The 23,858-nt window shown below is 37.5% G+C and overlaps 1 protein-coding gene across 3 annotated transcripts in view; it reads right to left on the bottom strand.

Moving 5' to 3' along the window:
* Window positions 1–638: 638 nt before the first annotated feature.
* The window catches only part of LOC127632116 (sodium- and chloride-dependent GABA transporter ine-like), a 36,501-nt gene continuing 13,281 nt past the window's right edge, over window positions 639–23,858 (bottom strand). For 2 of the 3 annotated variants that reach the window (XM_052110645.1, XM_052110628.1), the window contains exons 3-13: window positions 20,024–20,234; window positions 19,085–19,217; window positions 15,224–15,358; window positions 14,676–14,779; window positions 10,824–10,948; window positions 10,041–10,153; window positions 8,657–8,797; window positions 8,374–8,473; window positions 8,137–8,237; window positions 7,703–7,873; window positions 4,369–7,613 (exon numbers count right to left, since the gene is read on the bottom strand). In XM_052110645.1, the coding sequence (XP_051966605.1) occupies window positions 7,521–7,613; window positions 7,703–7,873; window positions 8,137–8,237; window positions 8,374–8,473; window positions 8,657–8,797; window positions 10,041–10,153; window positions 10,824–10,948; window positions 14,676–14,779; window positions 15,224–15,358; window positions 19,085–19,217; window positions 20,024–20,234 (1,427 nt within the window). In that variant the 3' untranslated portion in view covers window positions 4,369–7,520. Of the gene's footprint in view, window positions 1,315–4,368; window positions 7,614–7,702; window positions 7,874–8,136; window positions 8,238–8,373; window positions 8,474–8,656; window positions 8,798–10,040; window positions 10,154–10,823; window positions 10,949–14,675; window positions 14,780–15,223; window positions 15,359–19,084; window positions 19,218–20,023; window positions 20,235–23,858 lie in introns of those variants that run through there. The other variant, XM_052110635.1, reaches the window with a different exon arrangement.

Below are 23,858 nucleotides of genomic sequence, written 5' to 3'. Positions count from 1 at the left end.
CTAAACTGTGACATACTGTCCTATAGTCTTCTACTGTTTTATATAAAGCTAGTTATAAATAAAATAGACTAACCCTTGGCCTTACCCACACCTTACTCATAAAAACGATTTACTTTATTTATGAATTTGCTAATTATGTATCATGCCTTATTGAATTATATTATTATGATTTTCCAATTGAGAATGTGCCTGAAAGTCCCCAAAGGGAGATTCTGTCAGATTTAGCTCACTTTTGGAGTCAGTTGTCCTCTCTAAAATATAGTGAAGCACACACACACACACACACACACACACACACACACACACACACACACACACTTTGTTTTCAATTATGATGGGGGACTTTCCAGTGACTTCTGATGTTATCATACAGAGCAAATTGCATTTTATATCCATTAACTCTTCTATGTCTGAATTAATAAATTTTTATTAAGACATTATTTGAGCCCAGAGATGGACTGGCCTTTGGGAGAACTGGGACTTTTCCCAGTGAGCCGGTCCCGTAGTGGGCTGGTCGGTTATGTAGTGGGCTGATGGGTGAGACGATCAGGCACTGCCATTGACTGCTGCACATGGGAAACACCAAAAACTATTTCTATGTGACAAAAATATGAGATTTTAAAGGGGTCATGACATGAGTAATACAATTTTCCTTGATCTTTTGACATATAAGAGTACATTGTACTATAAAAAACTTCCTCCTTAATAGAAAAAGAGCATTTATTTAAACCAAGCTGCAAAAATGGCTCATTTGGAATTTGTTGAACTCGTGACACCGAGTACCAAAGGGGACCAAATACATCTGCATATGCAACACCTATTTTTCCATCAATGCACCCTTGGCCCCGCCCACTGATACTCACAGAGGTGAAGAGGAGAGAGATGGGCCTGTCATGGGAGATTCATCCAAAGTGGACATTCATAGGACACATTCATGTACCTGTCTGGATTTAAATGTTTTCCTATATAAACATGCACAGACAGACGTCTTTGACTGCTTGATTCATATCTCAGGCCGCTTTTAAAAGATGCGGTGGCAAGCAGAGTTGGAGTCTTGATCTTATGGTCTTGGTCTCAACTCCCCTTGAGACCAGTGTCTTGGTCTGGGTCTCAAGACTTAAAGTCTTGGTCTGGATCTTGGCTTATGGTCTTAGTCGTGGGGGGATCAAAACAAGCAAGTACAACCCCCAATTATTTATACAATGATCAATAGAAACATGTAAATGCTTCATGCTGCAATCCCCCCCTTCTTCTGCGCCAGTGACTTAAACGCCTCTGATTGGCCATTTTCATTCATGCCGTCAACAGTCATGTCTGTGATTTAGAAAAAAATAAACATTGTTGTTTTGTTATATTAATAATGCATATGAAACAAAATTCTCAGTCACCCATGGTTTTGGGAAGTCCGACTCATTTCCGCAAATTAATTATTTCAAACTGTTCTTTTCAATTATTGTGATTGTTTTACATCAGAGTTTGTCTTTCTTTATTTCGAGATGGTCAGTGTCATTTGACAGTGAAGAACACTCTGTTAATACATTGTTGTTTAATAGCTTTTTAATTAAGTTTCCATCTCTCCGTTCAACTTTGATCAGCAAAGATTAATGTGGCATTTAATATTAAAATGTGAAGCAGCCATCTGTGTTTTGAGTGTTCATTTATGATGCAAAACTTCTTGAAAGAATTTGTCATAATTTTGAACCAACCCTAAAGGAATCAGATAAGTATCAAACTCTGTATTTGTGTTGTTGGCAGTCAGTGCTGGGGCGATACTTGTGAATTGTAATCAGGTACTGATTACAAAGTACAAGACAAAAAAAAAAAAACACACAGTAATGTAATCTCATAGATTACATTTTTGGGGTAATCTAATCCGATTAATTTTGGATTACTTTCAACCTAATTCTATTTTATTTTATGTCACATGCATTTGAGAAGGATAATCATTTTAACATAAAAGTACAAAGAGGAAGAAAATGTATTCCATTAAACATTACATTAATTAAATAAATATTAAGTCTAACAGCAATGACAGTACATGGACAAAGTTTATAATTCAAAACATTGATGGTGGTGGCGTAGTGGGCTAAAGCACATAACTGTTAATCAGAAGGTTGCTGGTTCAACCCCACTGCCACCACCATTGTGTCCTTGAGCAAGGCACTTAACTCCATGTTGCTCCAGGGGGATTGTCCCTGTAATAAGTGCACTGTAAATTGCTTTGGATAAGCGTCTGCCAAATGCATAAATGTAAATGATAGTCCATTGCCTATACAAAAGCTGTGGTACAAGATATTATCTTTTGAACAGCAAGAATATTTTAAAACACCAGAGTTCCACCGAGTCACACAAGGAACAATTGTGTAAAGTTGTATGTCAAGTTTCATACATCGGACACCACTGCATCAGCAGCAACAGTAGAGTGATGGGCATTGTTCCATATTGCTGCACATTTTGCAGTAGAACTTGCAGTAGAGCAGGCAGGACCCTTAGAGATGGCATCCATTAATTCCTTTCAAACAATAAAGTTCAATGTGTGAGCACACCATTGGTGAGGTAGTAAGAAATTATATATATATATAGTTCATTCAATGAACCTGAAATCAATAGTAATGACATTGCTAGGTCAAAGCTAACAGCTCAAAACTCTGACACATTTATTTTAACCCTTTCCAGTTAGTAACCTTCCATCACCTATTCCTTAGCTGCAGTGCATATATGACTGTTGTAACGTAAAAGGAGCACTGCTCAAATTGTTCATCAGTCAGACTATTGCACTTCAGGTTAAGAATATGATGATACTGATATGAAAATGATCAATAAATTATGAACAATTAACGGTCATTGCCTTGTTAATATAATCTATAAAAAGGTATCTGTAGTCTGATTACGAGTATTTCAAAATGTAATTTAATCCATTTACAAGCACTTGATTTTTGTAATCTGATTACACAATCCAGATTACATGTGATTTGTTACTACCCAGCACTGTTGGCAGCAGTAACACCACCGTGTGCAGTGCAAAATTGAACGGGACATCTGTTTACTGTCCTGCAATGCGACGCAACGGACGCTTTCATGGTAAACAGCATGTTGTGCTTGAGATGAACAGTTTAATATATTCGGATGCATGTGTTGGATGTGCATTATGTGTAAACCCTGACATTTAGTTTTATAATGTTTTGGTGCTTATTAGTTTTCTTCCAATTAAGTTTGAAAAATGCCTCTAATCGAGGGGCTGTGCAATTCAATCCAATCATAACATTGGGCGATTAAATTGAAGCTTAAAGGAGGCGATTAGCCCAAAACTGAGCATTTCAGAGAGGGGGCAAAATGATCATATATTACTAATTTATGACTGTTTTAATGTCTTTAAAAAAACTTAACTAACAATATTAGTGGGCCTCAGAAAAGATAATAAAACTAGAAGAAAAGAGCATTTCATGACCCCTTTAACTGCATTTGTGATTACAATTTTCTACTGTTTATTGAATTATTATTTAAAGGCCCCAACCGACTAACAGCAGTGTGGTATATCACTCCCACAGAGCCACTTCTCTGCAGCAGGCTGCAGTGTATTGATTTGATGTGGGCTATAAATGAGATGCTGTGGTGGCATCCAGACTGCTCTTGCACTGAGGGAGGTATTGATCTGCCATCACAACAGAATTGTCTCAACTGACTTCTATTAGTGCTTCCTCTTTCTGCTTTATTTATACAACACAGGAAATGCTTGACTCTTAACTAATATATCACTTGTGCTTCTTGTATTCTGACTTATTACAAAATGTTATGGCAAAACGTATTGCCATAACAGTAGCATTTCTCTTTCATGCTAATGAAAGTATGTTTGCATTACTTGTATTTAAAGGGACAGCTCGCCCTAAAATGAAAATGATTCAATAATTTACTCAACCTAATGCCATCCAAGATGTCTATGACTTTTTCTTCTGCTGAACAAAAAGATATGTAGAAAAAAAAAAAATCTCAGCTCTGTAGTTCCATCCAATGCAAGTGAATGATAGCTAAACTTTGAAGGTGCAAAATGCACATAAGGCAGCATAAAACTAATCCATAAAACTCCATTAGTTAAATCCATAATTCAGAAGCAATATAAAAAGGGATGTGTAGACATTTCCCATTATAAATAAAAGTTTATAATAAAAAAGGACTTAAATATTGATCTATTTCTCACCCACACCTATCATATCTCTTCTGAACAGATTTAACCACTGGAGTTGTGTGGATTACTTTTATGCTGACTTTATTTGCTTTTTGCACCTTCAAAAGTTCTAGTCACCATTCACTTGCATTGTATGGACCTTCAGAACGGAGATAGCATTTTGTTTATACCATGGTGATTAATATAATGTTGGTCCTCCCTTTCCTGCTATAAAAGTGTCAAATATTCTAGGAAGGCTTTCCACTTCAGATGTGGGGATTTGCGCTCATTCAGATACAATTAAAAGCCTTAGTGAGATTACATTTGCATTCCAGAAGTGTTCAGTTGGGTTCAGGTCTGGACTCAGGGCAGTGAGGTTCTTCCACAAAAGACTCAGAAAAACATTTTACTGGTTGCATCCTATGACAGTGCCACATTGATTGTAACGGAGCTCTTTGTTACACCACGCTGTACTTAAAACGTTTGTCGAAAGAGATTGCATGGCTGTATGCTTGATTTTATGCATATTGGTGGGGCTGGAATACAAATTGTAATTAAAAGGGGATGTCCACATACTTTTAACCATACATTAATTTGTTCATCTTACCCATTGTAACTTCTTTAAATTTGCTCTTATACTTCTTTCTAGTTCTGTGTACGTTTAAATTTGAAAAGGCAGTTGCAGGAAATTCATTTCACAGCCTTCGCACCGTGTGCATGTGACAAATGAATGACTTGCTTTCAGTCGCTTTGCTGTCATCAAGCGGTAAAATTGCAGTACTACACTTCATCTTACTCTAATAATACACATTATATCAGAATGGAAGACACAGACACAGCAGCTTAACAGATCTGCAAATGACAAAACAATGCCTTTTATTTAGATGAGACCACATATTGCTTTTTTGTGCCTGTCATGACACAACAAATTTAAATATAAAAAAGGTTCTCTTAACTTTATAGATAATCAGAGAAAATACAACAGAAATGATTAACACGACAAAGATAAACGGTTTAAATATAAGTGACCATTATCAATCTGTACTACATTTTGTTCTTACCAAACAAAACAAAATAAAAGTACTCATTCAAACGGAGACGTGATAATATGAATACAAAACATGATAATAGTAATAGTTTTTTTTGTTTTTTAAACTAGAGTAAAATAAAAAAAAGCAAAGTGTTGTAGTTAGAAGGACACACTTTATCTAAACAGCTGTGATTTCATGATATACAAAAACAAAAAGATTAAAATAGGTTGTGATAATTATGTATCAGTGTAGAATCGTTCAATTGAAGAATTATTTCCATTTTGGACACCATTTTCAATGATTAATCTGTAATATGCTGTTCTATAAATCATGGCAGAATAACTTTTATATTTCTATTTTAATACTACCATGCCTCAAAAAATTAATAAATAAATAAATAATCGATTCATGTCCTGCTCTTATTTTGGTATCAGCAGATATTTTGATATAATCTTTGGCAAATTTTTCTGAGAATTTTATTTTAAACTTTCTTATACATGTATTTTTTTATTATTTATTTTTTTACTCTAAATGGGAAAATCTAAATTTAAAGGAAAATATTAAAAGAAGTTTTAAATGTAAACCTTGATTTCAGTCAAATCGTTGTCTACATCTAAATGCATAGGTCTGAAAGGCCACATACATTTTTACATTTCAACCTTTTACTTTTTCTTCAATTTGCTTCAAAATCAGGGATGTTTGGCAAATATAATGTGTAAGTTTTTTGCCAGTTAAACCTTTGAATATGTTTTAATATGGGTCATAGTAAATGTTCAAGATCGTAACTAAATGGCAAAAGTGACAAGTAATCGAAAAGCTGTCAGTTCTAAATGTGAGTTTTAGTTCATATAAATTAGTCCATGCTCCTCTGTGAACACAAATGCATCATTGACACTCAGAAAGCAGCTTTTCTATATTTCTCTTTTCTATAATCTATAGAATCTGAATGCATGTTGTATCCACAACAAGGTGATGTTTACATTTGAGAACTTGGAATATAAGAATTTCATGGAAATTCATGGATGTTCTGTGAAGGAATTTGGTGCAGTGACACCAAACAGTTTTTGGAAAGTATTTTGGAAGTATTTTCTACCTAACATTATAAACATCACTTCTGTTTTTTTAAATTCTTTAACTAAGGGTTTCAAAAGATATATTATATGTAGACTTAAGATGTGGTTGTTACGTTCCCGTGTTGTCTGCCCCGTGTTTTCTGTTTCACATGTCACTTATCCAGTTCCATATCACGTTTTCCTTGTTGTCAGCTCCATGTTTCACTTGTCTTTGTCTAAAGAACTACAATTCCCACAATTCCCGGCCTCCCTCACTGCCTGCACTCATCATTGTTCTCAACTGTGTCTCGTTTAGTCTTCATTGTGTCTGTGTATTTAAACCCTGTTGTTTTCCTTTTCCTTTGTCGTTCGTTGTATCGTTTCATGTCATGCCTTTGCCCATGTTTCCAGCCCTTTGTGGATTTTCTACCAGCTGTGTGTTCTTTTGTGTTAGAGTTAATTTTTCCCATCGTGGACTTTTCTTTGTGTTTGCTTATTTGTTATTTATAATTAAAACCGCATTTGGATCCAAACCACCCGTCTGCCTTCTCCTGCTTCCCACACACATAACAGTGGTAGACTTTCCAATATTTACTCTTTGAAACTTGTCATCTCGCTCTCTCCCTCATTACATTGTCAGATATATTTTAGATTTAAAAAAAATGCATTCAAGCTTGAATGTCTAACATTAAAGAAGTTCTCTTTGTACATTATAAAGCTGTGGAACAGTGCTCTGAATAAAGATATAAAATAATTAAATACATGTAAAAAAAAATACATAAAAAGTAATTTATAAAAACAATAAAAAAATTGTAACTACATTTATGCATTTGGCAGACGCTTTTATCTAAAGCGACTTACAGAGCACTTTTTACAGGGACAATCCCCCCGGAGCAACCTGGATTAAGTGTCTTGCTCAAGGACACAATGGTGGTGACTGTGGGGCTCAAACCAGCGTCCTTCTGATTACCAGTTATGTGCTTAGACCACTACACCACCACCACCACTACTCCCATATTTTTCAATATATTCTCGTAAACTAGTAAAATATTTCCATACAATTAATGGCATATTGTAATTCTGCGACCATTATTATGGTTTGTACTATTCAGCAGAAATCTCAAATATAATAAACTAAAAATATTTGACATATTAAGTATTTATTTTCTCAGTTTAAGCAGAGCTACTCTAACACAGTAAACACATTTAAGAACACACACACACTGTGCACCCCCTGTGGAGACAATGCGTTGTTAACTACCCCTTAGACACTGTCTAAGGGGTAGTTAACAACGCAATGGACTCCACAGCTGGTTTCTCTGAGACAGGCTCCAGATCTACAGTCGGAGTTAAGGACACTTTCAACCTCTGCGACAGAGAGAGAGGCACTGGGTTACTTTTGGCATTAAGAACCAAGACATGTATTTAAATAGTGTGAGTGAATGCATTGCACATACCTGCAGCAGAGATCCTTTGGTTGTCCAGAGCTCGTGCAGAGCCCCCAATGGGATCCAGATGATGGAGAAGAGAGAGATGAACCAGCCCACCACTTCTGCCCACACCGGGTATGTGTATGACTTACCGTATCGAGCTGGAATATACTGAAAAATACTGGAGATCAGAATACCCTGCAGAAAAAAAGAAAACAATCCATTACAACACTTATTTATCCTGAATTTCTTTTTTAAATGAATATGAATTTCCCCTCTGAACACTGCAGTTCTCATCTTCCTAGCACTGATACCTTTATAAGTAAGTAGTAGTAGAAAGTAATCCAATAATATTAGATCCTGGCACACTTCTGAGAAAATATAAATTGTATAAATCGCAACTTTTAGTTATTCCCCAACACTGAGACATGTGTGGTACGGTTTGCTGGTTTTCTACTCACCAATACAAGCATGGGTGACAGAAACTGCCAGCACACACGGAAGAAAAGATTTGGTTTCTTTCCCAGCATGTTCTCCACCATTACACTGAGCCGTTTCACTCCTGCATAAGAGAGAGAAATGGAAAAGCATGAATTATCATATCTAAACAGGATCAGCAGTAAAGTGGCAACATGCTGGCAGCAGTCGTCACATTTTGATTTTATGATCTGCTGTGAAGAATGAACTGTGATATTTACCAAATATAAGAGTGACAGCGAACACCTCGAAGAAGGCCAAAAACATCAGTGATACCACTGCTGTGTAGTGATCCATCAGCTGAAACACATATATCCCACCCTGTACACACAAATTGTATCATTAGTATTGAAATGAGGGTCAGTTGTCTTATTCATTCCTAATCACTTCTGTTAATTTTGGTCAAGTGTTCCAGAAATCGCTGTGTAAATGTTATGTTTTGCATTAAAATCTAAACCACAAGAATTCAACAGATGTTTATAAAGTAAACTAGAGCATGTTTACCCTGGAAATGTGAGGAATCCCCAGCAGGAAGCCAGTACTGCACACCGCCAGAACAATCAGCTCCTTCCTCTTAAAAACTTGCAAAACTTTCTTGCCAAAACCATCCATGATGAATGTTACAGCCACTTCCACCATGGCAAACTGCACAGATACATAAACGGTGTACATGTGAACATGTAAACTAAAGTACCAATAGAAATGTGTATGCACAGGGTCCAAAATGTACTCCTTACCAATGCAAAACTACATTTCACATTATTTCTTTAAACATATATTTTTGTTCATATGACAACGGAATTGTTCAGATATTATTAATTGTAGATGATGTGAAGACAGAAAAATAAATTGTGTAACACACAGCATCATTTATTAGCAATTCTCTTCGTGATGCATCAACTAAAAAAACTTTTTTTTTTTCCCAATTAATCGATGCCGATAGTTGCTTAATGGAATTACCAGTTATTGGTGGCTGTCACTGGAGAATGGCTTGATTCTACAGTATTACAGCGGCCTCTAGAGGTGAAATATAAACAATCACGTATGGATTTGCATTATCTAAATCTTTCATCGTTAAAAATATGAATCCATATTTTTATCCTCACTTCAAAGCATTTTTTTTTATGATTAGATAATCAAGTTTTCTAACTGAATTGAGGGCATGCAAAGAAAAATTAGACTATGGAATTGTGACCCATCAGCACATGTATCGTGTTTCCAACAATGAAACCTCATCTGGTTAAAAAAAAATAGAATATATATATATATATATATATATATATATATATATATATATATATATATATTTATATATATATATATATATATATATATATATATATTTTATATATATATATATATATATATATATATATATATTTATTTATATATATATATATATATATATATATATATATATATATATATATATATATATATATCCATAGCATTGTTAAACACAACTGAAAAAGCCCTCCTTGACTTTTGTTCCATGTAAGCATGCACTTGAAATATGTCTTTGACTGTTGCACCATGTCTTGCTGTTTTATCAGCGTCTCACGCAGGAGTGATGCATTTATGTTATGTGATGCAGTAACAATTTAAATGGAAATTCAGCTTTTAAGATGAATCCCAAGAAAGGGACTGGTCTGAACTGTCAGTCATCGGCATGCATCAACTTTGAAAGCTCATTTTGGCATAAGAATGCGCATTTTTATCTTAAATTCATCTACTATTCAAATTTTAATTTGACAGCCTTAGTTATCTGTATCAACAAAATCCAGTCACTTTATTTAATGGTCAATGGCATTTGGTGCTTGGCATGAGTTCATTTTGGATTCTATGTATGCGTGTGTACGTATTTTGAGTGGTTTGAATCCTACTCTACCTGACTGTCCAGTCCGAGGCAGAGTAGCATGATAAAAAACAGAGGAGCCCAAAGCTGTGAGATGGGCATAGTGGATAAGACCTCAGGATACACCACAAACACCAGACCAGGCCCTGCAGGTAAACACACACCCACACACACATACTGAGGGCTTGTGGGCCTGTTGTAAGGCAGGTCCTTAACAGACATCACCGGCAACAAAGTCACCTATGGGCACAAACCCACATTCGCTGGACCAGACAGGACTGGCAAAAAGTGCTCTTCACTGACAAGTTGCGGTTTTATCTCACCAGGGGAGATGGCAAATCTGGTGAAGTCCATGAGGAGGAGATTCACTGCAGTACTTAATGCAGCTGTTGGCCACACCAGATACTGACTGTTACTTTTGGTACTTTTTGGTATAATTTGTGAAAAACACAAATTATGTTAGGCAGAATGTTAACCTTAGTAACATTCACTTTCATTTAATCTTTTTTGCAAATAATGAAAGTGAATGGTGACTGAGGCTAACATTCTACCAAACATCATCTTTTGTGTTTCACGGAAGAAAGAAAGTCATACGGGTTTAGAACAACATCATGATCAAATAATTTTCATTTTTGGGTGAACCATCTCTTTAAAACTCAGACGAAGCAATCAAGCAGGTAATAAATTCAGACCTTGTAAGACCAAGAGATTCAATGAATTTCCTTCTTGTCAACACAAGGAAACATAGCAATTCAGGGTCCACAGCTGCAGAAACTGATAATAAGAAGGAAAGAAAAATCTAAAGAACAAACTTACCATCTGTGGCAATGTCATCCACAGGCAGATTGTGAATGTGGGCCATGTACCCGATGGCAGAGAAAATCACAAAGCTGGCCAGGATACTGGTGGCTGAATTAGCAAGAGCAACGATAAATGTGTCCCTGCAAAACAAGAGATGAATAATTATGTTGACACATGGCATTTCTCAGCATGGAATAATGTGATATTAAAGGACATATTTATTTTTCGACTATTGGATAACAGAATACATGCAAAAGCCCTATTACAGATGTTTCATGTAACACTAAACACTAACACTAGTAATGTATTTGCTAACTGCTCAACTTTTAAACAGAAAGATATAGTAATATTAGAATAGAATTTAACATGATGTACATTCACAAGACAAAGACTCCAGTCTAATCAGTCATAGAGAAAAGGCCGCTTTATTGTATGTGGCACTACCATTTGATTATAACGGTCATTATCTCAATAATCCCATGTAATTAGCTGCTTCAATCTGATGTCTTCTAATAGAGCATTTTTACAATGACATAGAAAACTGAAAACTTCTGTTCCCCTTCTGTCACTCACTCTATGTAGTGTCGATGTAGTGACACTAGTGGTTGCTCCTGGAATCTATGAGAAAAGGCCAATGAAAATTGGCGAGTAGAATTTGCATGTCCCTGGACATGCGGGTAAATAAGGAGCTGGAATGCAAACACTCATTCAGACTTCTTCGGAGCAGAGCAGTTGTATTCACAGAGCTGTATTAATCAGCTGATCCATTCATCTCAGAGACCAGTAAAGCTGTTGGATTTACAGCGCATTACAGCGGCTTCTCCCCCTCTTGCACCAGTTGAGTGCAGAGAACACCCCTGAGCGCTTCAGCAGCCTAAAAGAGTATATTCTTCCTCTAAAGAGTATATTTCCCCTCTAAAAGAATGGCACTCAGGGAGAGCGCCTTTTTAAAGATGCCTTTTCCGTTTGTGTATATTTCCTGGTTGCGATCGTTACCTCTCCATTTCCCACGGCCACTATCGCTGCGTTGCCCATGGACAGGTCATGCACTCACCATGAGAGCATGATTATGAGAGCATAGGCTCAACCTGGTCAAGTCAAAGAAGGCTGACAAGGTACGATTCCTTGATGCTCCAATCTCCCAGGTTGGCCTATTCACAGAGGATTTCAGCCAGCAATCCTCAGAGGTCAAAAAGCAGATGAGGACCTTACAACACATCCTGTCCCGGTGCAACTCATGGTCCCGCACCCAGTCTGCTCATCGCCAAGGGTCCCCCTGTGGCAGCAACAAAAGGGCGGCCTCTGCGTGGAGCCACCCGCAGAAAGCAGACATCACGAAGTTGGAGACACGCTGCACAGGAGCTGGTAAGAGCACCAATCCTTCCCTTGTTGGAGGGCTGGGCGGTGGATCCTTGTTTACCTTTTCTTATCATTTCGCTGCACACCCCAAGGGCTGCGGTACCCACATTTTAAGAAAGGAGCAGTTTCCTTACTTCCTGGGCCTCAGTCCGTGTCCATGGCAGCTGTTATCACGACCGCCAGGCACAGTTTCTCTCTGGGAGGTTCGGCGCCCCGGAGGCGGGGATCCAGCCCCCGTGCGCCCAGATATGTCACAAATCCACCACCGATGTGATGGCGTCCACGGGTCAGGAGGACGGATTTCTTCCTCTCCCGTCCCAGGCTGTTCTGGGAGTGGTTATAAGGAGCCTTGGTAAGTGCTTTGATGTTCCTGGACTCGGTATGGCCACAAGCGGCACCTCAGACTCTGCCCCGTCGTGAGGCCCTACCCGCCAGTACATCCAACTCGATTGTTTCCTTGGTCCCCCATGCGCGGAGCTTGGGGACGTGGCTCGCGCTCCCGAACCAGTCACGGTGTCTGATCAGGACTTTCCAACTTGGCTATGCAATTCAGTTCGCCGGGTGCCCGCCCAGGTTCAACGGCGTCCGCTTCACTGCGGTGAATTCCAGTGAAGTCCATTGCTGTGTCCAGTGCATGCTTTGCGCACCTACTTGGATCGCACGCAGAGCTTTAGAAGCTCCAAACAGCTCTTTGTCTGCTTCAGTGGACAGCAGAAAAGGAAGCACTGTCTCCAAACAGAGGATCGCCCAATAGGTCATTAACGCCATCGCTATGGCATATCACGCGCAGGACGTGCCACCCTATGCGGTTCTGCGCACCCATTCTACCTGGGCTCTGACCAACGCCGCCTCTCTAGCAGACATTTGTAGAGCAGCGGGCTGGACAACACCGAACACCTTTGCGAGGTTCTACAACCACCGGGTTGAGCCGGTTTTGTCCCGTGTGTTGTCAGGTTAGTAAGTCTCGGGAGAGCCGGCCAGGTGTACCACTTGCATATAGCGTCTTCCCCTACCTTGAGGCGAAGACGTGCGCTCCTCCCAGTTGTGTTCACAAAGGTGTGGACCCTGGATGTCCTTCCTCCTTAGCCCTTTGGATGGTGAGTTTTCGGAGAACTGGGGTAGGTGCTCCATATGCATTGGTTATCCCATTGATAACCCTGTGTGACGTATATGACAGAGACCTCTCTGTCCCCGGTCACTATGCTTATAGTAACTCCCCCCCCTTCGGGTAGGATCTACTACAGGACCCTTCCATATGACATGCTTCCGACCGGACTCGATAAGACCATGTGTCGTATTCCCACTCTAAAGCCCTGTCCCTCCTGCCACAACACTGAACTACCCACTGAAATGGCCGGGACCTTGTCTCGACTCCTCGGTGCAAAACCTGAAGGAGTGTTTGCATTACAGCTCCTTATATACCCGTATGTCCAGGGAAGTGGCATGCAAATTCCACTCGCCAATTTTCATTGGCCTTTTCTCAAAGATCAGATATGTCTGGGGCTCCCAGGAGCGACCCCTAGTGCCACTACATCAACACAACATCTTGTGGAGCTTGAAAGTTTTGGACCCCATTGACTTGCATTGTATTGACAATTAAACAAGTCATACGAAATGGTAATGGAGTAAATGTTTACAGAATTTATGGATGAACTATCCCTTTTAAAAAATTCTAGCAGGCTTTGTGGGTTATGTTTAAGTGTTTTTTCATTTGAAATTATAACATTTAGACCATGTCACCCTTTGTGAAAGACAGTTTTACAGCCATTTCTTTTTTATAACAGCCTTATGTAAAAGAATGATATAAAAATGAATAAAATTGAAAAGCTTGGTCTCTTTAATTTGAGATTAAATTCACTGACCCATTTAACTGAGAACAGTGCAATGAACTGCAGAGAAAGTATGTTTTGGATTTTCGAATGACTTATTTTTTTAATATCTTGAAATTTACATGAAATTTCAGTTCTGTTTTAGTTTCAGAAATTGATTTTTTTTCATTACACATTACATACTGTATTTACTTTCTATTTTTTTGTTTCAGTTTTAGAAATAATAGTTAACAAATCAGTTCAGTAACAAACAGAGCAGATTTATCTACATCTAAAATTATGTTACAGATGCACACAAGTTCAAATTATCTTGTTTAACATGACTAGTTGACATGATTTTATTTTCCACTGAACAGTGAAGCAAAGTCACTGTTTTGCTGACAAAAATAAGAACCAATTTTTGTGATAACATAATGATTAACCAAAGAACTGAGTGTTCACTTGGGCTGTGCACTGTGCATTTATATGCATGTTTGTGTAGTATGTATTCTAGTGTGCGAAATCAGAGCTCCCAAGAAGTGATCATCATTATCATCAAGTCTGATCAAAACAGAGCTACTAGGATGAGAAAAAGTCCCTCACCTAAGTGAAATTCATCCAAGTCCAAATATTTATGTGGTTTTGACATCCCAATACAGTTACCTTTACAACTACAAATCTAAATTGTAATTTCCCTCACCGGAGAATGTTGTTGTTGTACTTGTTGTAACTGGCCATAGATATCATAGAACCAAAGGAGATTCCAATAGAGTTAAATATCTGAGCAGCAGCGTTGACCCAAACCTGAAAGGTGAAATATAAAGAGTTCACATTAAACATATACAGCATTCTTTTGGGATCAATTGTGACCATATTTGTTATCAAATAATGCATTACTTTAGGCAAAACAGAAAACCACACTATACCTCATGTTTTCTTTACCATGTGTGTTTGTTGTCTACATGAAGTATTGTTGTTTTTATAGATCAGCTGGGGCTAAGGTTATGGTTTAACCAAGCACCAATTAAACATGTTTTTTCCAGTGCAGTGAGCCACCAAAAAACATGACCAAAATGTTACTTACATGTGTGGTAATGATATGGTAAGTTGCGTTTACGCTGTAAGAAATCCTTGACTTGTGGTTTCTTGTTTTGTTTTTTTAACACTTGACTTATGCAAGTATTACTTGCCAAATGATTCTAAAAATAGCCTAAACTAAAAAAAAAAAAAAAAAAAAGATTACCTCACCTGGACTTCCAAGAGCTTGCTCCAGTTTGGCATGAGGAAGAAGAGGATGCCATCTATAGCTCCAGGCAGCTGGATATTATTGATCAGCAAAGCAAACAGTATGAAATAAGGGAACGTAGCAGTGAAGTACACAACCTAAAACAGAGTTGAAAGAGGGATTTATTTCAAGAATTTCTAATATACATCCTAATATACAGTAAATCTTAAATATGTTGGTAATAACATGCAAATACAATTGAAGTCAGAAGTTTACATACACCTTAGCCAATTACATTTAAACTTTTCACAATTCCTGACATTTAATAGTCTTAACCCTGTCTTAGGTCAGTTAGGATCACTACTTTATTTTAAGAATGTGAAATGTCAGAATAATAGTAGAGAGAATGATTTATTTCAGCTTTTCTTTCATCACATTCTCAGTGGATCACAAGTTTACATACACTTTGTTAGTATTTGGTGTCATTACCTTTAAATTGTTTAACTTGGGTCAAACGTTTTGGGTAGACATCCACAAGCTTCTCACAATAAGTTGCTGGAATTTTGGCCCATTCCTCCATATAGAACTGGTGTAACTGTCAGGTTTGTAGGCCTGCTTGCTCGCACAAGCTTTTTCAGTTCTGCCCACAAATATTCTATCGAATTGTCAGGGCTTTGTGTGAGACCCATTTGTGACCGAGCTTTAACTTCCTGGCTAATGTCTTGAGATGTTGCTTCAATAGATCCACATAATTTTCATGATGTCATCTATTTTGTGAAGTACAGCAGTCCCTCCTGCAGCAAAGCACCCCCACAACATGATGCTGCCACCCCCATGCTTCACGGTTGGGATGATGTCCTTCAGCTTGGAAGTCTCACCCTTTTTTCTCCAAACATAACAATGGTCATTTTTGTTTCATTAAACCAAAAGACATTTCTCCAAAAAGTAAGATATTTGTCCCCAACTGTATTCTGGCTTTTTTATGGTGGTTTTGGACCAGTGGCATCTTCCTTGCAGAGCAGCCTTTCACGTTATATCTATATAGGACTCGTTTTACTGTGGATATAGATACTTGTCTACCGGTTTCCTCCAGCATCTTCACAAGGTTATTTGCTGTTGTTCTGGGATTGATTTGCACTTTTCGCACCAAACTACATTTATCTCTAGGAGACAGAAGGAGTCTCCTTCCTGAGCACTATGATGGCTGTGATGTCCCATGGTGTTTATACTTGCATACTATTGTTTGTACAGATGAAGGATGAACTAGACATGTGGAGGTCCACAATTTCTTTCCTGAGGTCTTTGCTGATTTCTTTTGAATTTCCCATGATGTCAAGCAAAGAGGCACTGAGTTTGAAGGTAGGCCTTAAAAAAGTAAGTTTTAAGAACTTAGTAAAATACTGCATTCTATCAGGGACCAGATGCTGTATGCAGATTAGGTGCATTCTTTGTAAACATCAAATGACCTACTCAAATCACAAGTTCCAGAGGTCTACTTACAACCTCCTAAATTGTAAACCAAATCCTGAATAACATCAAACACACACATCTGATAGAACAATAGAATCGTTTGGTACTTAAGGAGAGATGACAACATTTGACTTATTGTCTAATTGGAATTGATGAACGTATTATTTTACCTGGCAAATCAATTGTTCCTTTTTTATTTATTCTGTATTCCTCCAAAATCATTTATCATCGGTAGATTCGAGGGACGCCTTTAGTTACAACAAACTTATGTCCAGCATAATGATCATTACGGGAGCTTATGAATAGGAGAAAACCACGTAAGACTACCAGTCACTGCTTATCACGGTCTTTAGCAAGTTGTATGAAACGTGACCAAATAAAACTATCATCTGTTTATGAGCAAGCAGTAGGCGACCGAACCAGATGATATTAGTACACCCTGCAACTGCTGTCTATGAACGGAACTGGTGATTTTGTGAGATCTATGTAATTCGGCAGGCATATTACTCTGAATTGGGACCCGAATGAAAGGATAAGGAACATTAGGACGATTCAGAGTAATCAATAACTTTAATTGATTTCTGATCATTCTTTTAGTGTAATCTTTTTGAGCTTAAATCTAAATTAGAGGTTCAACTTAAATTTGAGTTGTATTAATATTAAAGTGTCATCTGACAAAGTGCAAATTAATTAGTGTCTTTGGTTCAGTGCTCAGAAAAGACAGAACAACGCAGAAACCTTCAGGGTCCATTCTATTGGAATCCAACATCGGACCAATAGTTTTTTACCCCTTTTTACAGCCTTAAAATACATCCACATGTACTCCTCCAATTCAGTAACCTCATATAAGAAGCTAATTGGCTAATTGTCTAAAGGCTTGACATCATTTGGAATTTGCAAAGCTGCTTAAAGGCACAGTTAACTTCGTGTATTTAAAATTCGGACCACTGAAATTGCAATATACTCAATTAAAAGTGAAACAATCTGTCTGTACACAATTGTAGGAAAAATGACTCATGTCATGCACAAATGACTTGCTAAAAGTATAGTTTGCTAATATTAAATGGAGTGGTTAAAAAATGTGTTTTAATGACTTCAACCTAAGTGTATGTAAACTTCTGACTTCAACTGTAACTGCCAAAATGTGTGTTAAAATGTAACATCAACATGATTACCATTATATTTAACAAACTCCATATTATATGGAATGTAACTACCATTATATTTAACAAACTCCATATTATATGCACACACAAACAGATACATCATTATATCTTTTATAAGACCAAACTAACTGTCTTTTTTAGTATGATATTGCTGAGTTCCACAGTAAAGGTCCTGCAAAGTACTTTTTTGTTCTTCACTCAGAGCAAAAAAGAAGTTCAAAACAGTTGAGCAACAAGCATAATGTTTTCGAACATTCAGACACTGGCCACGCCACTGGGGGAGGCTTTTAGAGGAGCATTTAAATATGAGGACGCAGGAGACTTCATGTGAAACCTTAAAGGGCTAGTTCAATTAAATATTTAAGTCCTTTTTTACTATAAATCTCCACTTTCACGGTCACATCTGAAAGTCATATGTGGTGTCTGTTTAGTTTCACTTTAACATCTGAAAGTGAAAGTGGAGATATAAAGTAAAAAAATAAAATAAAAAAAGAATTAAATATGGATCCGTTTCTCACTCACACCTCTGAAGATATGGATTTAACCACTGGAGTCTTAAGGATTACTTCTATGCTGCTTTTTGGACCTTCAGATTTCTGGCCACCATTCACTTGCATTGAAAGGACCAAAAAAATCTGAGATATTCTTCTAAAATTCTTTGTTTGTGTTCAGCAGAAGAAAGAAAGTCATACACATCTGGGATGGCGTGAGGGTGAGTAAATTATGAGAATTTAAATTTTTGGGTAAACTATCCCTCTAAATAACGTGACATTAAAATGAGTCAATGACTTCATGCCTCATTCTAAAAGTAATATTTACATTCTAGTACAAGTAGATATCAGTAAAATAAACAGTTTTAACCACTCGATGTTGATTTTATATATATATATATATATATATATTGTGTAATTTGTTACGTTAACATTCTGCCAACACACTACACAGACATTATTTGTGCCAATTACACTCTGTTATTATAAAGTGTTAATGGGCTGAATACAGACAAAATAATTATGATAAGATGTGCATTCCTTACTATGGGCAGATGTAAAAATGGCTTTCGACTGCAGACGACACATGAATGAAGCAGTATATCAAAAGTGAATAGGCACAGATTTTGTTCTAAATGATGCAACACCCATTCATTCTTCGATTTCGAATGAAGTGTGCCGGGGCCTTAAATCCTTAGTCAAGCTAATCTAAACACATTTAATTTCTACAGTGGTGATTTGACCTCTGAACTCTGACCTTTCCTGTGGATTTGACTCCTTTAAAGATGCAGAAATAAACAATGGCCCAGGCCAGAACTAGAAGGCCAAACAGCTCCCAGCGAATCCCTCCAGCATGCTCAATCCCCTTTGTCATGTCGAGCAACTTATGACTGAAAAAGATACAAAAATATATTCAGATTGTATAAGACAACCACATTTGGTCTTGATGCGGCTCATGGAATTACTGAAAATAAGGAGCAAATCAATATCTGTTTCTGTAATTGTGCAGCTCTCATCCTCAGTTTGATGACTTGTGGAACATAAACCAGGAAGAGCTAGATGAATAATTACTTTACAACTCTAGAAACATTTCCTCATGGTTAAATAGACCTCAAGCGTTTTCAAAAGGTTAACTCAAAACATTTTTACATTTTCTGAAGAAATGTGAGTGGAACACTTGCTGCCATGACGACAAGGAGCTGTGGGTGGTTAATAGCATGTTGTTGTGAGGTTGCTATGATGTTCTGAGTAGTTGCTAGGTTGTTATGGGTTGTTGCTAGTTGGGTTCTTCATGGCCCAAGTCAAAAGAGCCCACTCAAGTCTCATGGGATTTTTCACCCATTTTATTGTCTGCCAGGTGAAAACTAAGTCTGGTTGCGTAGAGTTAGGTCAGGATAGGTTGGGTCATATCATATCGTGTCTGATCATTCATGTCCATCACAACCATTGCAGGACGAATTACACACTAAAGTTTAAAACTTTCCCTAATCATCCCTACAGTAGCTTTCTTGCTCACATCATAAGACAGCACTCTTTACAGTCATGCAAAAATGGATGTATGTATGTATGTATGTATGTATGGATGGATGGATGGATGACAGACATAGGAAGAATCCCCCACAACTATGGCAAAGTCAAGCACACTTACCAAATATAATAAACATTAAGAGAGTAAAAGATTAAATCTGCCACTCACTCGAAGAACTGCTGACTCGCTGATTGCAGATGTGTGGCATTGCCAGGGAAACCAGTGGAACAGTTGCCAACTGCATTCCACGTGTTGTTGCAGGATTGCCATGGCAATGAGAGGTTGAAAGAGTTAACCAGGTAATAGAGGGCCCAGGTCATGAGCACATTGTAGTAGGTGCAGAGCACAAAAGAAATGACCACTGTGGCAAGTCCCACACCTGAGGACAGACAAAAGAAGGGTGAGAGACCAGCAATGCCATTGTTTCCTGCCAGCTTCTCCAAGTCTCCAAGACTCATTTTGGAACAGCACCTAGGGCTCTTCAGAGGCCCTGAAATGATTAGTTTTTGTTTCAGGAGAAAAAAAAAAAAAAAAAAAGGAAAAACTGCTGACCTCCAGATTAACATTTGAAGGCCAAGTTTCACAAAAACAGACATGGCAAATCTCTGGGACAGACATTTCCATTTGAATCTAAGTCAAATCATATTGAGAAGGCTGTATTTAAAACACTTCTAAACAAAAGTTAAGAAAAAAAAAAAAAAACTTTTCTGTTTCCCAGAATTCTACCGTAATTCTTCTTTTAGTGAATAATTTGCTGATAGTTATCTGATAGCCAAAATAGCAGGGGCTTAATATGGCTTCAGACAACTAATGCTTGAAGATGAGAGATTTTCAGAAAAGCAGCCAAAAAATGCCCAACATATATGGGAACTCCTTCAATACTGTTTAAAAGCATCCCAGGGTGATACCTCAAGACGTTGGTTGAGAAAATGCCAAGACTACATTTCCACAAAATCTAAGCAAAGTGTGACTACTTTGAAGATGCTAAAATAACACAGTTTTGATTTATTTTGGATTTAGTTTTGTAACAAAATAATTCCCATACTTCCATTTATGTTTTTATGACTTTACTATTACTCTAAAATTTGAAAAAAAAAAATTAATATATATATATATAATAAGGAATGAGTAAGAGTTTCAACATTTTGACCGGTACTGTAATTTGTTCTTGAAACAATTGAGTTCATATTGAAATCTCTGACCTTTGATTGTAGATTTTGGCATTACAGCAAATCTAAGCACAATCTGCAACTTTGTTAAGATCACTTCAGAAACTCTAGAGAGTTTACATGTGAGATTAATGGGAGGAGAAAAATCTGAGAAGCAACAAGAGTCTTAAAAAGTCTCCATTTGTAATTATTCTTTCATATGGTTGGACCGCAATGTAAATAAATAGAAGGATATAATACCAGAATTTAGTGATCTTAGTCTATAAACTATCACACAACCACAGGATAATGTCGGATAATTTTCTATCTTCAGCATTTATTGTAAAGAGTAGGGCTGCACGATTATAGCAAAAATCATAATTGTCGATTATTGCTCTTGATATTGTAATCGCGATTATTAATGTCGATTAAAATACCATGACGTCACAAAGTAAGCAACCGTGTGGTTCTTCAGAGAAGCAGATTTCAATACTGGTTTTGAGTAGTATTTTTGTATTGCTAAAATAGCAAGAAGTGGCTGATACCGGAAGTAGTACACATTCAAGGTAGATAATGCCAGCCCCCTAGTTTAGCTGAAGAATAAGGTGAATAGTCATTTTTGAACTGGAATCATTATGAAACAATAAGAAACTTAATTTTGGTCAAGCAATTGCTCCTTTTTAGAAGAATTCTTCTAATAAGGAGCCTTATTAGAACCCTATTAACACTTTTGTTGGGGGATCATCAGAAAATCACAAAGAAGGTGAGATAAGCACAAATTTACATTTCAATCAAAAGAATATACAGAAAGAACTACCTGCTTAAGTCCCTCTGTTAGCAAGGAGCCGTAATCGGCTGAAATGAGAACTATATCAAGCGACGGACCCAAAGGATTTGACCGGGTAGACTATCTCTGTCTTTGAGGAGATAAAACAAAAACTATGGAGAGAAGTCATTAGTTAGCAGGTGAAAGAATATGTCAAATGAAAAAGGAAAGAAACCCTATGAGAAGCAGATGACCGTTGATGGCTGAACCCCTTGGTGGTGACATTCACTTTGGTCACAAACAGTGAACAAGTTCAGTCATGAAATTCCACATGGCACAAACTGATAGGTCCTTTGAACATGTAATCTATTAGCCAATCAACTTGCATACCCTCTCTTTGTCTAACATTTAAATTGCATCAGCAGCATGTCCTACAGTACATGCTCAATGCAGCATGACTTGTGTATGTCTTATTGTTCAGCAATAAAAAAAGATGAGTTTATGGTTTATTCTCTATGGAGTTTAAAATGAACAAAACTTACCTCCCTAACATAAACCTTTAATGAAACCTACTGTTTTTAATAACAAAAAAGTACTGTCTTAATTGATTCCAGTGACATTAAATAAACATGACAGAAAATACAGAATAAAATTATATGAACTTAAACTCTTCCCTCCATTGAATACCCAATACATCACACATACATTTCTGAACCCTCAACCTCTATACAATCTAGAGGGGGTCCAATAGAATCAATGTCAAATCTTGAATAGCATCAGATGCACCGACGTAGACTTGATGTTTTTTTAGAATTCTAGCCCACACTCCATCCTCCAATACCAAGTTTAAATCTTTCTCCCATAATCTCTTGAGAGAAATTGAAGCTCCGTCCCCCAGACTCTGAATTAACAGGGAATAATACACTGATGCCTCATGACCTTTTCCAAAGGCAGTAATGACCACTTCCAGAGTTTTTAGGTGGGTGTATGCTACCCCCCAAAAATAGTAGAGCAGATGGCGCAGCTGTAAATACCTAAAAAACTGAGATCTGGGAATCCTAATATGTTGTCCTAACCATATTTTCAAAAAATCTCAACACTCCACTCTCATATAGGTCACTGATGCCCAGTGATTAGCCTCCCTCACAATCCACTCTGACCAGCAGAAAGGGGGCTTATTAATATGCAATTTTGGGTTCATCCATATGCTTGAGGCAACATTTAAATAAAATGTCGGAATTAAACACTATGGAAACTTTTGTCCATACCACGTGCAAATGCAAGATAATGTGGTGTAACTTAACTGCTCTGGTTAGTTTAATAGAAAGGCAAAATAGGGGCAAGAACTTCCTGTTCAATACAAAACCAGGGAGGGGCTCTCTCAGGTGGAAGTGACCAATGAGCCAAATGTCTGAGACTGAATGCATAATAATAAAACAAAATCTTAAATAGGCCTAGGCCGATTGATAAAGGTGGGTTATGTAACCCAATCATAGATAAATGTAATGAAGTTCACCTGCCCACATAGCTCAAAAAAAGGGGTCAAAATGAACTAACTAAATCACACATATTTGCTGGGAATAAAATATCCAAATACTTAATGCCCTGTTTAGGCCTCTGGACAGTACGCTGTCAGAGACAAAGCTTCAGATTTAGACCAACTGACTCTATATCTCTAAAACGTAGAAAATAAATTCTGTGGAGGCAAGACATAGATCTAGTGGGGTTGGAGACGAATAATAAAATATCATCTGCGTAAAGCAAAAGCTTATGCGCCATACCTCCTGCCACCACCCCTGGAAAATCATCTTCCTTTCTTATTGTGGCTGCTAATGGTTCCAGGGCAAGACAGAACAAAAATGGGGAGTCCAGTGTAAAATAATCTGAAATTATTCCATTTGTTTGTACTGCCGCTACCGGGTGTCAATAAAGTAACTTTATCCATTCAATAAAAGTGTTCCAGCACCCATATATTTCCAAAATCGTAAAAAGATAAATCCCATTCTACCTTATCAAATGCCTTTTCGTCATAAAGTGAGATGGCAGCGACAGGAGTCTGATCATTTACCACTGACTAAATGATATTGAT

Source organism: Xyrauchen texanus, chromosome 3 (assembly GCF_025860055.1).
Source record: "Xyrauchen texanus isolate HMW12.3.18 chromosome 3, RBS_HiC_50CHRs, whole genome shotgun sequence".
Taxonomy (NCBI): domain Eukaryota; kingdom Metazoa; phylum Chordata; class Actinopteri; order Cypriniformes; family Catostomidae; genus Xyrauchen; species Xyrauchen texanus.
The sequence above is the reverse complement of the archived record's forward strand: the minus strand, read 5'-3'. Positions and strand labels throughout refer to the sequence as shown.